This window comes from Bactrocera tryoni, chromosome 3 (genome assembly GCF_016617805.1).
Source record: "Bactrocera tryoni isolate S06 chromosome 3, CSIRO_BtryS06_freeze2, whole genome shotgun sequence".
Classification (NCBI taxonomy): Eukaryota; Metazoa; Arthropoda; class Insecta; order Diptera; family Tephritidae; genus Bactrocera; species Bactrocera tryoni.
In genome coordinates this window covers 85,494,539-85,511,293 of record NC_052501.1, presented here as the reverse complement: position 1 = coordinate 85,511,293, position 16,755 = coordinate 85,494,539, and the positions used below count along the sequence as shown (strand labels likewise).

The window sequence follows — 16,755 nt, the reverse complement described above, 5'->3', positions numbered from 1 at the left end:
TCCAGGCTATAAAATTGGTTGTGTGCCTTGCTAAAATAGCAATCAGTTGATGAATTTGAATTATTCGAAAACAAACAGAACAAAATGAAGAAGCAAGTGTAAAAGCAGATCGTTCATCGAGCTTAACGTTGATCCAGTAGCCGGCTGTGCGAAGAGCAAAAACTGGTTTCTCAGTTATAATCTTTATGTACGAAGAGCCGCTTTCTCCAAATCTGGTTAGCAAACATCTGTCAGTTAAGTTCCGGTTATAAACAGGTTTTTTTATTGTAAGAATAAGTCCTGGTTAAGTTAACCAGAACTTAACTGACAGATGGACACTAAGTGGATATTGCGAAAGCGAGCCTAAATTAATTGGACTGTACAAAAAGGCTATACGTGGTATTTTTTTTTTAGATTTTCATAAGATTGTAGCATATTTTTAAGCAAATAACACTTTTTCGTAACTTTTTCATTCGTTTCGTAGGAATTATATGAACTTCTCAAATTTTTTTCACTTTTACAACCTGATTCTTCTACTTTTTAGAGCTGAAAGACTAATAGCACTGAGCAAATTTACTAATTTGGAATTATTGCGATTTTGCGATATATAAAAAAGACGATATTTTTTATGTAAATTTTTGAATTAAGTATTGTCTACATTTATTACTACAAACAGTTAACTTCATACGTGAACCGCAGCAAATATACTTTTGCTTGGAGTCATAATATTTTCCAAGCATTGGAGAGCTCGGGGTGAGCACATAAACGCATATGGTTATGCTTGTGCATGTGTGTGTAGGTATATGTAAGTGTGTTAGTGCTCGTATGCGAAATGTGCAATCGCGTTAAATTTAATATTCGCCAAAGAGGAAATGGCTCATTGCGACCACAACGACACCACTAATAGTTGCAACAACAGCCGCAACGCCTGCATTAAATAGCAGACAACAAGAGCAACAATACCCATTCTAATGACGAACACAAGTCAGTCAAACGGACTAAATTACAAATTGCAATCGTTGTAATAGAATCTTAAATGTCATTAAATGCAATTGTGGCAAAATGTTGTGCGCTTGCATGTGTGTGCAACCATTTGCCGTTGTTATTGTTGTTCTTGATGTGCGCACTGTTGTTGATGCCGCTTGTTGATTCACCGCGCGTAAATATTTGTTGTGTTATCAAGCAAGGCGTCGCGAAGGCGTCTAAACGCTGTGGAATGCTTTGTGGGCAATTGTTGCCACACAAAGCACGGCATTGTTGCGCGCCTGCCACAGACAGCAGCGCATCAACCACAGTAACAACAACCAGAACAACAACAACAACAACAACAACAATATTTATAAAAGGCACACTTTAGTGAGGCGGACAGCAAATGAAATAATAAACGCATTGTTAACGGTGCATTGGGGCGGCAGTGGCAGCGGCGGCGGCCGCAAATGAGCAAATTACAAGGAAAGCGTTGAGAAATGCGAGAAATGATGATGCTGCCGCTGCTGCTTAACCCATTTAAAATTGAACACTCTTTTTTTTCTTACTTTTTGCGCAAATACTTTTTCTACGCCGCGTTGCGCCGCGCTTCACTGCATGCCATACTAATGCGGACCGTTGTCTGCTGTCTCTGCTCTTTCTTTGCAGTTTAAAATTATTTTCGCTTGCGTAAATCACAACTTGCAACATACACGCAGCGTGGCGCAGCTGGTCGCAAAGACGCGCGCCGCTCACCGCCCAGCACTCCGCTCTGGCCCGTCGCTCACACAGCGCGCGCTAGTCAACCATCCAATTTGCAACAGAGTTCAGCACAGTGCGCGGCAGTTCGTCGCAGTTGATGCGTTGCAAGTCACTTTTCAAATCAATTAAACGCATTGCGAGTGGCAAATATAGCGGCAACAGCGAAGCACTCAAGCGATAGTCGGTCAGCGCGACCGATCTCCGAGCGAAGTCGCAAAAGTGTGACAGCAACAGCAACAACAATTAGCGCATGCAACAGTATATGCGCACCGGTAGCAGTTGGTTGGTGCACGAGAGGCGCACAGTGTTGGCAGTTGTTGCAGCGCAATGAATCACAGCGCATATTGTTTGTGCCGGCTAAGCGGAGCTTATCATTAATCAAATTAGCAGCGGCAACAATAGCAGCAACAACAGACCTTAAGTGGCAGTGGCAAAGTCAACAAACCTCTGTGCGGCACATTGTGGAAAGAAGGGGCAGAAGGCAGCGTAAACAAGCGTTGTGAAAGAAGAACACTTGTTCGCTGCGGAGTTTTAGATTATCACAAACGGTTAGCTTTTCAGCGTTAATTGTGTTGTATTTGGTCGGTTCAGCTGGCAAATGGATCGTGGAAATATTTAATGGTGTTAAAACGAGATTAGTTTTTGTGCAATCAATGCATATTTTAAGTGAGTTGTTGCTCTAAACGAATGTCTGACAGACGTGTAACCGGAGTGTGTAGTGAAAATCTTGTGAATGGAACTCAGTTTAACGGTAAGTGAATGCATGTTGTCTTTGTTGTTAAGTGTTTTTGAAGAAATCATTATTTTTCTCAAAACTATTATTTTTTGAGACCACGCAGTAGATTATTGAACTTTTTTATAAGGTAATCCAAAGAGCTTTCCAAAAAATATATACGAATAGCTTTTAACGCTTAGCATTCGAACTTCTATTTGAAGATATAAAAGGTCAATTGAAAAGTCTTTCCAGATACTATACTATAAAAAAATATGTTTTTTTGGAAAAATTCGTTTTTTTAATTCAACATAGTTGCCTTCAAAGGCGACCCTCCCACTTTTTGATACCATTTTTGTAGTACGATTTGTCCTTTGCTTCAAAATAGGCCTCAGTCTCCGCGATCATCATTCGACAAAAATTGATTCCCAGCGAGCATTCTTTTGAATTCTGAGAAGAGAAAATAATTGCTGGAGGCCTGATCTGGTGAATACGGTTGATGTGGAAGCAATTCGAAGTACAATTCATAGTTTTTTGGCATCGTTTTCATCGACTTGTTACACGGTCCTTTGTCTTTATGAAGCATTGCTTTCTTTTTCCTTATGACGTTTTTCGGCGATTTCGTCCCTCAAATTATCCAATAACTCCAAGTAATATTCACTTTTGATAGTCCTTCCTTTTTCAAGTTAGTCAATACAAATTTTTCCATGCGGATCTCAGACACTATAAACTTGCCAGCCAACTTTTTCGTTTTTCCACGCTATGGAGCGGGTTCGTCGTGTGTAATCCACTCGGATGACCATCGACTGGACTTCGGAGTAAAATAATGGCGTCATTTTGCATCCATTGTCACATATCGATGCAAAAAATCGGGTTTATTGCACTTGAAGATCTCGCAACACTGCTCCGAATCATCAATTTGGTCAAAAGTGAGCTCGCGTGGGACCCACTTTTCACAGAGCTTTCTCATACCCAAATATCCGTGAATGATATGATGTACACGTTCAGTTGATTTCTTTAGAGTGCCTTCTATCTCAGACTACTTCACTTTACGGTCTTCCAAAAGTATTTTGTGGTCTTTTTTGAAGTTTTCGTCGATAACAACCTCTTTTGGGCGTTCACTGCGTTCACCGTCTTCGGAGCTCACCATGTCTAAACTTAGCATACCAATCCTTGATGGCTGATTTTCTTTTGATAGTGTCCTGAAACTCGTCATCAAGCCAAGTTTTTGCTTGAACTGTATTTTTACGCTTCAAAAAGCAATATTTTATGAACATGCGAAATTCATTTTTATCCATTTTTTTTACAAAAACAAAAGTTGCTTCACTCAAAGTGATATGTGGGACCAACTAATAACCCGAAAGCTGTCAAATTTAAGGATAACTAAAAATCATATGGATTTAAATCTGTTAGCGCCATCTATGTGTCAGCCTGCGGACTTTCACTCAGTGAGAAGCTCAAAAGTTCTTCTGTAAAGCCCACTGTAGTCTCAGTCTGATGTTCCTCTGTAAGTCTGAGAAGTTATGACTCAATGGTTTCTAGTTTTTGACTACAATCTCATGAAATGAGTCTATTAGGGATAAGAGTGAGCAAGAGTTAATAGTCTCCTATTTTAGATATCACTCAAATATTTCACGAATCATATCCAATTGTGAGTTGTAATGAATTCGGATTTACCCTTCCTTGATCATTTTTCTTTTTAGTGATCGTTTGATAATTCTCAAATATCTACAGGTCTCAGTAATTAATCGTTTCTATATAATTAACTGATTTATTAACTTTGTAAATGCTCAAAAGCTTATCAAAATTGTAAAGCTTTTAACCACGCACTTAAACGCTGTGACCATAAATCAAACCGAAGCAATGACGGAGGCTTAAAATCTTGCATGAGACTAAAGACAGTTAAACTGCTCGTTAAAATGAAAGTGATGCACTGCCATTTATGTGCGCACAGACATGATCGCCAGATTGAAACACCTGTCTAGTATTGCAACCGAGGCACGAAAAAACGCACATCGCAACTGTGCGAGAGGTCTATTGGTGTGTTGTATTGGCATGCGGTTTAGCCATTTGGAGTGACAAAGCACTGCGCCATTGTTACGAAAAGCTTTCGAAATCGAAAGTTGACACTTGCTCACGAAATAAAAACGTAAATTATTTAAAAATGAAACAACAAAAATATTTTACCGAAGCACAAGCATCGCGTGAACTGTGTTAGCATACTCAGTTTAGACCGGTGACATCGCTGAGAGTAGTTGACATCTCTTTAGCCACGGAAATTCCAAAGGCGAAATAAATTCATATTAGCTTTCGCTTGTCTTTTTGCATAGCTTTGCTTTAGCCATGCAAACTGAAGCAGTTTTTATGCGCCGCTTTTGCCAGTCGTTTGCTCAGCTTAAGGGATGTGCACTTTGAAGTGATCTTCTTTGTTTGTCAGCTAAGATCTTCATCAATATTGACACTTCGCTTTGATGCCTGGATTGTCGCACCTTTTCTCAACTTCAAGTGCGCATGCATTCGCGGCATAAACCGAGCAAGACAAGCTGCTGAAGTCTTAATTAGTGTGCGACGAGTTAGGACTATGATCTACAAGTAAATGCAAGTTTTATATATTTATCTTTATTTACGACTTCGGATGGGTTGCTAACTCAGTTCTTTTGAACGGCAAGAAATTTTGGATATTCCAAGTGTAGTCAGGTCTTTCTCTTCCTCTGCATCCCTCGGCGGGTACTCTGCCGAATACTTTCAGAGCTGGAGTGTTTTCGTCCATTCGGACGACATAACCTAGTCAGCGTAGCCACTGTTTCTTAAATCGCTGGACTATGTCAAAGTCGTCATATATCTCGTACAGCTCATCGTTTCATCGAATGTGTTATTCGCCGTGGCCAACGCGCAAATGACCATAAATCTTTCGCAGAATCTTTCTCTCAACAATGATGAAGTGGGAGCCAAGTCGCGAGTGCGACGATTGTTGGTTTGATGACAAGAGATATTTCATCACTCGTTCACTACCAGACCTTGTCTAGTCTGAATAAAGCAGAACTAACGGCGAGAATAGCTTGAACACCCTGTTATAATGTCATCGGCGTACGCCATCAGCTGTAAACTCTTATAAAAGATTGTACCTCCTCGACTAAGCTCTCCAGCTCGAAATATTCTCTTTAGCAATAGATTAAAGGAGTCGGGCGAAAGGGTGTCGCCTTGTCTGAAATCTTGGTTTGTATCGAACGGCTCGGAGAGGTCCATCCCGACCCTAACGTAGCTTTTCGTATTGCTCAACGTCAGTTACTGCATTGTCCAGGCGAAGTTACTTTGTAATAGCTTCGTTTTGGCTTCGGCTGAAAGTAAAACTTCGGCTGCTTGCATGTGCACTGCACAACTTATAAACCGACGCATGAGTTTCACCAAAAATCACCAAAAAATTAAAAAAAAAAATAAATGAAAAACGAAAAGTTGAAATAAATTAATATTTTAGCAATCCATAAAATCGCAACTCACAAGAGCGAAATTATGAAACCTTTTACGACCGTGTCATTGCGGCGCATTCGCCGATTCGCCGATTTCGTAATAGCTTTATGTACTAAATAGATTAAAAGTTATAATAAAATGTACCGTGAAACGACTTTTCATGCCGCGGATAATTGCACAAATTCGCACGCACCAACGAAGTTATTACAAAATTTTTTGTTGCAGCCGCTTCTCCGTTTGGCCGCAGCGCTCTTCAGCGCCTACTGCATTGCTGGCTGTTTGTTGTGTACTGCATTTAACTACCGCTAATCCTACTGACTAACGGCTTCCGCATCTGCTGCAGATGATCTTGCCGCCTGTGTGTGCCGCTATGCCGCGCGCTTCTTCTTCGCTGCTGCCGCTACTAATTCTAGAACTCTTTCAAATTTAACAACTAATTTTCTCGACATCTAGTGTTATTCACACTTTTATCGCTTTGTTATGGCATGCGCGTATTTAGCCCCAGCTGTACCATGAAGCAGCTGGAACATTTCCGCACTTTGACGCCGCGGTGGGGCACCAGCGCGCCCAACTACCTGCGCGCCGTGTTTGTATTTGCACTTATCTGCGAATAGTTTACTAAAGCGTTCGTGTAGAAGCGTATCTGGCAGATACACTTGTTCGATAGGTCCGCAACGCGTGCGCGTCCGTGTGTTGGCACTGTCACCGTCACTGCCGCAGCCACCAGCCAACGCATTTAGCGGCAACTAATGATGCTTGTTACGGTTGCGCCACCGCACCTCCTCCTCGCGCATAGCTGCAGCTTGTGTTGCTCCGCCGTCTGCACCTACTGCGCGCCTTTTTTCTGTTTGCAGTCGTCAACCTTGTTGCGACAATTCTAATTGCAAGTCAAATAGACGCGTCGAGTTGTCATGACGATAAGCGTCGCAAGCTCAGTGCCGTCAACGCGTGTTGCACTACATACGCGCGCATATCTTTGCAGTGGTATCTGCGTTGCTGGAAAATAGATTTTGTGCAAATTGTTGGTTTCGCGCGCTCGCGTCGCAGTCACTTTTCAAGCAATCCATCAGCAGTTAGCTGGTTTTCTGCTTTCTTTATGTTCTGTTGTTGTTTACGATTTCATTATCTTCTACTCGTATCTTTATATGTATATGTACGCTGTTCTTTGCCGCTAATATTTGTTGTCATTTTGCGCGTTCATTTGTTGACTAAAGATCAATGACACGACAAGTCTCATGGCATTTGTCGCGTTCCAAGTATTTGTCTCGGTTGTTCCACCATTTTCACCCAACATTTATGAGCAAGATAAAAATGTGTGCCGCGTTGTGCTTCAACGACATTTTAAAGTGCTGAAGTACCGGTAATCCTATCGCGAGTTCAATACTCTTTTTCAAGTTAGTTCTTAAGAAGTTCGAATATCTCTAATGCTTCTGCGATATATCCTCAAAAGAGCAGTCTCAATAAAATCCTTTTTTCTTTCATGGTAGGACTTAACTCTCTTCTTTTTTTTTTTTGGCAGTGTTACCGTGACTTGGTCTGGGCCGAGAAAACGAAACCAGTTGCCCCGACCCTTTACGAGGTCACGGCAGTTGTACATTACAAATGCAGACAGGTCGCTGTTCACTTGGTCTTTTCAATGGATGCATGGGCGCCTTTGCTTCCATTGTCTAGCTATTGGTCTCGAATCGAAGGAGCTATTTGTTGGAGTATAATCTTCCATGCGAAAGATATGGCCCGGACAGCGCATTTATTGAATTTTTATGCGCTTAACTATATCCATGTTGCCGTAGAGCACATACAGTTCGAGGTTTCAACTTCTTCGATATTCGTCGCTCACGCGGTCGTCTCCGAAGATCTTTCGAAGAACAGTTCTCTCGACTGTCCTAAGTGCTTTGTCATCTTGGCGCTGTATACTAGGATGACAAGCTCTACAACCGATTGTTTTTATTTAATACTATGTGTTTATATTATTATTATTATATTATATACTAATATTATATGTATGTATATATTAATATGTGTTAGAGCCTTTACCCACGTGGTTTCTGCCATAAATTTTTTGTTTGTCAATGAAAGCTTGAGCCACGAGCTTTCACATATATGGCTCTAAAACTTGCTCCACGAGCTTTCACATTCCATATATGGAAGTTTTATAATTTTGATGTAAGCTGTCTTCTAAAACTTGTTCCACGAGCTTTTACATACCATATATCGAAGCTTTTTAATTTTTAAATAAAACTGTCCTCTAAAACTTGCTCTACCAGCTTTCACATATGTGGAAACTGTCATGTAAAGCTTGCTCCGCGACCTTTCACGGATATGGTTCTCAAACTTGCTCCACGAGCTTTTACATTCCATATATGGAAGCTTTTTAATTTTTAAATAAAGCTGTTTTCTAAAACTTGCTCCAAGAGCTTTCACCTACCATATACGGAAGCTTATTAGACTTTGAAGAAAGCTGTCTTCTAAAACTTGCTCCACGAGCTTTCACTTTCATGGAAACTTTTCAATTTTGAAATAAAACTGTTCGCTAAACTTTCAATATTGACTGACATTATCTTAACCGACATTAATCACCATAAAAAGTAAAAACAATCCGACTTGAGGTTGTGAGTATTTGTAACGGTAAAAGACAATCGATAATCGCTGCGCGCTGCCACTTTCAATGTCAATGGCACTTGTGGCTTCATACGGAACTTAATGACTATGTACATAAATGAATTTTTAATTGAATCAATCGTCGCATTTGAGTTTTCGTGCAGCGACGAACTGGAAAAAATCACTAAATAAATATATAATTGACTAAGTCCACACATTTTTCCCACACATCGCAGACGTCATGCGAGCGATGCCTTCATAGATTTAGCGCTGCCAATTCACTTTCGCCACACACAATTAATTCAGCACTTGGGCGCCTTTTAAAGCCTGAAATATTTCATTTCTTGTTCAAACTGTTCAAACTGCTTTTTTGCCGCTTATAAGACTGTCTTTCTCAACTGTGCGCTTTAAGCACTGCACTTGCACTTAAAAGCTTACCTATTAAGGAGGCGAGGTGCTGGGGGGAAAAGTAGTGGGAAACTTGTTGTCAAAGAGCGCAAGTACAAAAATAATTAAGAAAAAACTATTAACCAATTTTTTGTGTACGAATTAACGCGGTGTGGCAAACAAGCGAACCGCGCGCATGCGCGTGTACAACCCATTGGCCGAAAATAGCAAGTTACGGAAGGAAATATCTAAAAATATGATTTAAAAGTAAAAATTTGTTGTACTTGCGGCATTAAAAAAATACAGCGAAAATGTGTGCCGCACCTGGCAATAAGAACAACTTGTAGAGGCGGTGAGAGAAAGCAAAGAAAACATAAAATTATTTATAAAGAATTGCGAAAGTAGCATAAATGCGCTCGTACAAATTCTAAACACAATTAACGCTGGCAGCAACACAGAAAATAACAATTAACCGACTATAATAAATGCCATAAAGTGAATACAAAAGTAAAGAAAGCAGCGCACAGCTAGAACAAGTCCGGTTGCCGCTTTCCACAACTCAACTCAACGCAACTCAACTCAAAACGTTTTGATTACACGAAAGAATTATTGAATCAAATTAAGAACGAATGCGAACGCGAACTCATTTAGCGTGCAGATGAAGTTGGCCAACAGCAGTTGGTGGCAAACAGCGCTGAGCCACAGCCGAAAGTGGGCAATCAAAAGCTGCCGCTTGAACAGTAACAGTAGGTCAGGCGCGCAGCAGTAAGCACCGCGCGCGCGCGTGTCTGTGTGTGTGCCAATTAGGAAAGTAGCAAAAAAGACGCTAGCGAAGCCACCACCGACAGTGAAAATTAGAAAGATTACAGAAAACGAAACACAAACACAGCAAACTGCCTTGCAACAACAGCAAAGCTACGTGCGAGTGTATTGGCGCAGAGGCGAGAAACTGCGATGTTTAATGAAAAACAAATTGAATTGCAGCGCAAAATGATCAATCAAACGCGCAGCAGCGCAGAATGGCACAAAAAATGACAACAGCTGTCGGAATGGTAGCGCAGCTGCCGCGCGCTGGCTGGCAGTTAGCAGCGCGTTTTAAGCAGGCAAACGTTATTTAACGCGCGCTTAACACACACAGCTAATATAATTGATTTGTTCGGGCAGATTTCATTAGTCGCCTAATCGGAAAGCAAATGCGCATGCGGACGTGCAGATATCGCACGTGAATGTCACAACATCTGCATGCAACTGTGTGTGTGCTTGTGTGTATATATAAATGCTGGTATTAATGGTGTGAGTGCGTGTAGAAAATTTCTGCAGTTCATGTTATTCATTTATGCGCCGTGCTTATTACTACCGCGCGGCTTTACAGGCGTGCTTCGTCAGCTTCTTCCGCTTGCCGCTGCCAATTGCTTGACTCACAAGTAGCGGCGCGCTGTCAGTCGGCCAGCCGGCCGGTAGCAGCAATATTACTATTGTTATTCATGTTTTATTTTCAATTTTCAGCGCACGTTTTCAACTTCGTGGCCTTTTTCCGCATAATTTCCATATTTTGCTGATTCATTTCCTTCTCTCTTTTAAACAATTCAATGAAATGATGGGTAAATTCTCTTCGATTTTGCTTTATTGACAGTCCGGAGTGTGAGGTTTTACGAAGTGGTGTGTGCTATGTATGTTCACCTTTATAGCGGTGCTTATAAAAAAAAATATAAGATGTGCGCTAATAAAAACAAAATGTTTATTTTTCTAAGAAGTTCATAACATAACTTTAAAATTTTCTTTGTTGTTGCTAATCAACCCTTAAAAATTTGGCACCTCTGGGCTCTAGAACGGCTGCGGAAGTCTTGGGATGCCGGCCTTTGTTAGGTAGCTGTTCACAAGAAAGGTGGTGTGGGCCTGGGCGTGGGCAACTTCCAATCGTTTGAGTCTCTTGGGGACTTCCACATAAAACTTGGCGTTGACGGTTTTTCAAGGAGGAACAAGTTCATGGTGGACGATGCCTTTGATGTCAATAAAGAAAATTAACATCGTTTTCACTTTGTATTTGCTTATTTATCAGCGACCCCTTCCCGGCCCTCTAAAAAGGGCTGGTGCCACCGAAACACACCACTTCTTGCTAAAGCAACATCTGGGTAAGCCGGCTTGATCATATCAAACGTCTCCGTTGCAGAGTTACCGAGTTTCACACAGAATTTAATCATTTCGTATTTCGGCTTGCACCACTCACAGAAACACATCGCGCGGAAGTGTTTGTCCTGACTCTCCAGGTGCTCAGAGACACTGACCTCGTTCGTCAGCCAGAAAAGCCCTTCACCGAATCCAGTGGGTGCGCGCACGCTCCGAAATACAGTCGCGGCGGAAGAAAATCAGTCCTATTACTTTCCGGGCAAACCATGTTTATATTGAGATAAAATAGTACCCGGAAATTTTAAATAAAACGTAAAATATTTAATTATTCCTCAATATTTATTTTGTCGCCTTCAAAGTAATATGTAATACACTTATACCAAAGATTTTTCCAGTCCTCGAAACACTTTATATAAGCACTTTTGGGATGGCCTTCAGCTCCTTCAACGAATTTTGTTTTATCTCTTCGATCGACTAAAAACGCGATCCACCGAGCGGCAATTTTAATTTAGGAAATAAGAAAATGAGCACACGAAACCAAATGGGGAATACGTTGGTTGATCGACGGTATTCATTGCGTTTTTGGCTTTAAATTCGATCATAATCGTGGCTCGATGAGATGGTGCATTATCATCGTATAAAATCCATGAATTGTTCTTCCACAAACCGGTCATTTTCATAAGATGTTCTCACTCAAGCGCCTCAATATGGCCAAATAGAACTCCTTTTTGACTGTCTGTCCTTCCTGAACGAATTCATGACGCACCAAACCACGAAAATCGAAAAAGACAATGAGCATCACATTGATGTTTGAGCGGATTTGATATGTTGTTTTTTTTTGGTTTCGGCTTTTTTCTCCCAATTCCGATGATTGGTGAATTTTTTTCAAGTACACTTATTCTTCATCGGATGTTATAATTCTCTCCTTGGATGGGGAGTCGGGATTCGTACGATCAACAATCTTTTAAAAAAAAATCATCTTTATCGGGACGAGTCGAGTAAGAACGCGTTTCACGATTTTCAAGAACCATGTCACTCACTTTTTTAATATTTTAATCAGTTGAAGAGATCGAAAGTCATATAGAACAATACTGTCTTCAACGATCTCTCGACTGTCTTTGAAGGCTTGCGTTTTTGATGAAACTGACAGTAATCTAGAAACGTTCCAGAATTTAATATGACATTCTTTTTATTTTTTTTTAAGCTTTGAAACCCTTGTAAGCCCTTAAATTAGGTTACTTTGACACCCACAATAGTTTTACGTCACTGAAGCTAATATATTTCTCTCTCCTTTCTTCAATGTTTAAGTTGTGTGCTTAAGTCCCTATTATCCTCCGCTCTTCTCTCAACAACTCAGCTCAGCAGATATGAATAATCTGCTCATCTGCTAATATGATATCAAGAAAGCAATTTCTTCAATTTATCTGATATACTAAAATCATCATTAATTTCCACCTAATTCCCACATTTATTTAACTTTTCGCTCCCTGCTTCTATTTTTAGGTCAGCTTTGCCCCTCCTCAAAGCACTAATTAACCAAATTTAGTAATTTGACCACTATTTTTGGTATCCAAACTCTAAAAATATATTATTTTTTCACTACATTTTGTTATTTATTTATTTTTTGTTTTTATTTTGAGTAGCAATCAATTCCATCGCATCATTTTCTTAGCCTTAAGCGTTTTCATTGAGCGTTCTCTTAAGAATTCAACCCCTTTTTTCTGCTTTCCTGCCTTTCACATTTTATTTGTACTACTTAATAACGGCAAATCGCCGCATAACTGTTGGTTATTAAAAACTCACTCATTTCGTAGATTGAAAATCATTAAAGCGCCGCGCCGCCGCATGCCGCACCGGAGGCTATCGGCTGTCGTTGCAGCAGCAGCAACGTTCTGAAAATGCACTCACATGTTTTTCTTGTAAATACATATATATGTGAGTGAGTGTGTGTGTGCGCGCATTTGTAAGGAAAGTGTCCGCCTGCTGCCACAGCCACGTCCAAACATTTATTGCCGCCCTCTGCTGCCTGTCGGGCATTTGGCGCGTGTGTGGCCTCCTCAAACACAAAAACACACACGCATTCAGAGGCAAAGTGGCTTGCGTGTGTGTGTGTCTGCATGCATGCATTGCGGCGCTCATCAACATTTTGTTGGCCATTATTAATTCCTTCGGTCAACCTTGGCAGTGAGTTGGCTACCGCTTTCTTAAGCGTGCAACACACATGCAGCACATGCAACTTGCGCGCAAACCTGGCTTGCGGCACACTTTTCACTCTCCTCTTTGTCTCGATAATAAATTGAATTATTTATTAAGAACATTTCGTGCTTCCTTCCTTCGGGAGTAGCGTTGCTTGTGCGCTGGTGGGCTGTGCCACAATATATGTGAAATTATTTTCGGTAAGACGTTGCCTTGGCGATTTATCTTGCGCTTTATTTAAGTTTCTTTTTTTTGTATGTTTAATGCTGCATCTTTCACCACAGACTTCTGGGTTTTATAAAACCGCTCGCATGTAATAAAGTAATTAAATCATGACAATGAAATTTGTTTTGTGGCCAAAGATTGATTGTGTGGCCCGCTTATGGCTTACCAAATTTTTGTGATATTTTCTTAAAATGATGGATCATGTTGATCTTGTAATTTGGTGCAGTTGAAAGATTGGTGAAATTCAGGAGAAACAAGCGAAAAGCGCAGTGTGGCAACATTGAGTGAGCGTTGCCTGAGCAATTGTGTGCAGTTACCTACAATTTTACTTCAATGAAAGGGGATTTTTCGATAAGAATAATATTCTCTTATATTCCAGCAATTTAATTAAGGGCAATCACTATAAGTATCATCTTCAAGTGGCCATGACATCATGTTTGTTTTAGTTACTTGAATCATATAACCCTGGAATTATTTTCAGAGGAGTGGCCTCTCGTTTGATAATTTTATAACAATTGGTTAGATTAGATAAGTTAACAAGTATCAAGATTACTTCAGCGGAAGTACTTTACTTAACTAAAGTTATTGCATAAAGCTGTCATTCCAGCGTACGCCCTTTTAGATAAATCTGTGTTGATATCAATTTCGTATAGGACTTCCACGGCCATAAGTATTTTGTATTACTATATACCCTTGCGCATTGTTAGGAGCTTCAAACTCCACATTTTGACACCATTATCTAATATAAAGCAATGTCTAAACGTCAAAAGTAAGTCAGTTGTTCAGAAAGATTCAAAACTTGGCTCAACCAAGACACACACCACTGAAAACTTGGCTCAACTAAGACACATACCGCTGGCGTTGAAGCCTTGTACCTTGTGTATTGTTAGGAACATCAAACTTCTACTTCATAGTCTGAAATAGTCCAAAAAATCTATATCTAGACACCATTATCGATTTAAAGCAATGTCTAAACGTCAAATGTAAAGGAGCTGTTCAGAAAGGTTCGAAACTTGGATCAAGCAAGACACACACCGCTGGCGTTGAAGCCCGTTGAATTAACTGCCTAACTCTTTACGACTTAGTACTTTTTAATATACTACACATATATTAAGATATCCGAAAGAAAGTGCTATTACAAAGCCACTTGCCAGACGCTCAAATCGAAATATTTGTATCGTTCCTCATTATTCAAATAGGGGGTGTTGCATCACTGATTGTGTTTATCTAAAGTATTGTTCTAATTACCTTTTATTTGCCTACTTTATAATATAAGTGCGCATTTCACTATCGAAGTTGTGTCTAACGCTTTACCTAGTTATTGATGCGCGCTTAGCAGGTGCGGAAGCTTCGCAATTCAATTATTGCCGAATAAACAACTTTTATTTGCGCACACTTGAATCCAGCAGAATGACAATTACTTGCTATCGATACTTGAGCACAATCAACTCAATTGATAAGTGAGAACTGCCCCAAGGAGCAGCACCCATAAATACAAGTCGTTGGACCTTCAGTCAAACAGTTCAAGTGCAAATGTCGAAAGCAATGTTGAGCAAAGTAAGCGCAGCGATTTTAATTTTAACCATAGTTTTGGGCCAGGCAGCAGCAGCGCCTCAGGATGCGCCAAACCCTGTGGATACAGTGGACGCGCCGGCTTCACCAGAGGCTCGCGCCAGCAATATCGATGAGAGCGATATCGAAGAGCGCGCTTTGAATTTTCTAAATGTGAACAACTGGAATGAGCAGGCCATCAATAGCCGTTATACTGGCGCCGATGCGACCGCTTTGGCTTACGCTTTGGATAGAATCTACACTGGCACGGCCGCATCCTACAAGAAGATGGTCAAGTTGCAATTGTATTTGTTCCAGAAATTCGACGATGCCGGCGATGTGAATGACAAATACTACTTCAATGTGGCATACTACTTTTTGAATATCAGAAAGAACAAATACTACTACAGTTTGACCAACGAACAGAAGCGCAAATTGAACGATTACATAAGCTATCTGCCGCCATCGCTCGACTTTATCTTCTTCCAGCCAAACTTTTGCTTGATGAATCGCAAATACTTGCAGCACATGTATGCCGCCGACAGGGCCATTGATGGCCAACGTGATTATGTTTTCGTCTTTGAAAACAATAACAACAATGTTAATAAACGCCCTTGGACAACGCAAGTGAGCGATGTGTCCAACGATCGGCAGACGAAATTGAAATTCACGCTTAAGCACAACCAGTCGAAACGCGTCGCTTATTTGGAGCGCAACAGCTACAATGGCCAGTCTAATATGGTGGCCGCTTGGCACTCCAGCTTCCAGCAACCCAACAATGCCGACTGGACTGTTGAGCTCTACCAAAATCAGCTGATATTTAAGCAGAATGGACGCCTCATCTGTGCCAGTGACTCGATGTACAACAACAATCGGCGTTACGTGTTTGGGCAGGGCGGAAAAGGAAATGGCAAGAACGCGCCAGAATGCCAGTGGTATGCCAAGGAGTGTCCATGAGGAGAGAGTGATTGAAAAGTTAGTGCATACACACACACACACATCGAAAGGAAGTGATAAATGTAAAAATGTTATAGACAAAGCCGAATAAAATGGAATTAGAATTGCAGACGATATGAACCAGCAAATTTCTAATTTTTTTATACTCAGTGGGGGAAAATTTTCGCTATACTTCATATACACTTACATGTTAAGATATTTACACATATGCATACCATATATACATTTATACATATTTGTATAATTGGATATTGCATCATCACTTCTGAGAAGACTTCAGCCGTAACCGATTTAGTAACCACTCATTGACTAATACCATTGACCATGAGAAATGGTGAAATAATTTAAATGCTGGTTTTCCAAAGATGTGGCAATTAAAGAATCAAAACTATTTCCGCAGAAATTCAAGTAACGGCATTTTTGGTACTTACTGAAAATTTACTGCTTAATTTGGTATGCGAAATTACATTTTCGGGAAAGCACCTTCATTTATTTTTTTTTGTTTTTCACTGCGGACTTTGATTTGATCGAAATTTTGAAATCTTTCGATTTCGACCCGGTGCATTTTGGATTTTATTTTACTATTGCCACATGAGCAACTCGCTGCGATTTAAACTTGCATATCATATATTTGTGTATGTAAAGCTGCATCGATCACTGCTGCAATTTTGCATTTCTGTGCATAATTTTAAACTATTAGTAGCTATTCAGATTGTTCAAATGTTGTTATTAACCAGCTTGGTAATAGCACGATATTAGTGCATGGAGTGGTATTTCTTTACAAATATACTTCAGTTTAATTGCGTTGAATTTTCTCAATTGTAATT

At 40.3% G+C, this 16,755-nt stretch overlaps 1 protein-coding gene across 1 annotated transcript; it reads left to right on the top strand.

Annotated features, from left to right (window-relative positions):
* Nucleotides 1-14,926: 14,926 nt before the first annotated feature.
* On the top strand, nt 14,927-16,056 carry LOC120772390. The gene has a single exon (XM_040100979.1). The coding sequence runs from the start codon at nt 14,954-14,956 to the stop codon at nt 15,926-15,928; it is 975 nt and encodes a 324-aa protein (XP_039956913.1). The 5' UTR covers nt 14,927-14,953; the 3' UTR covers nt 15,929-16,056.
* Nucleotides 16,057-16,755: the final 699 nt, after the last annotated feature.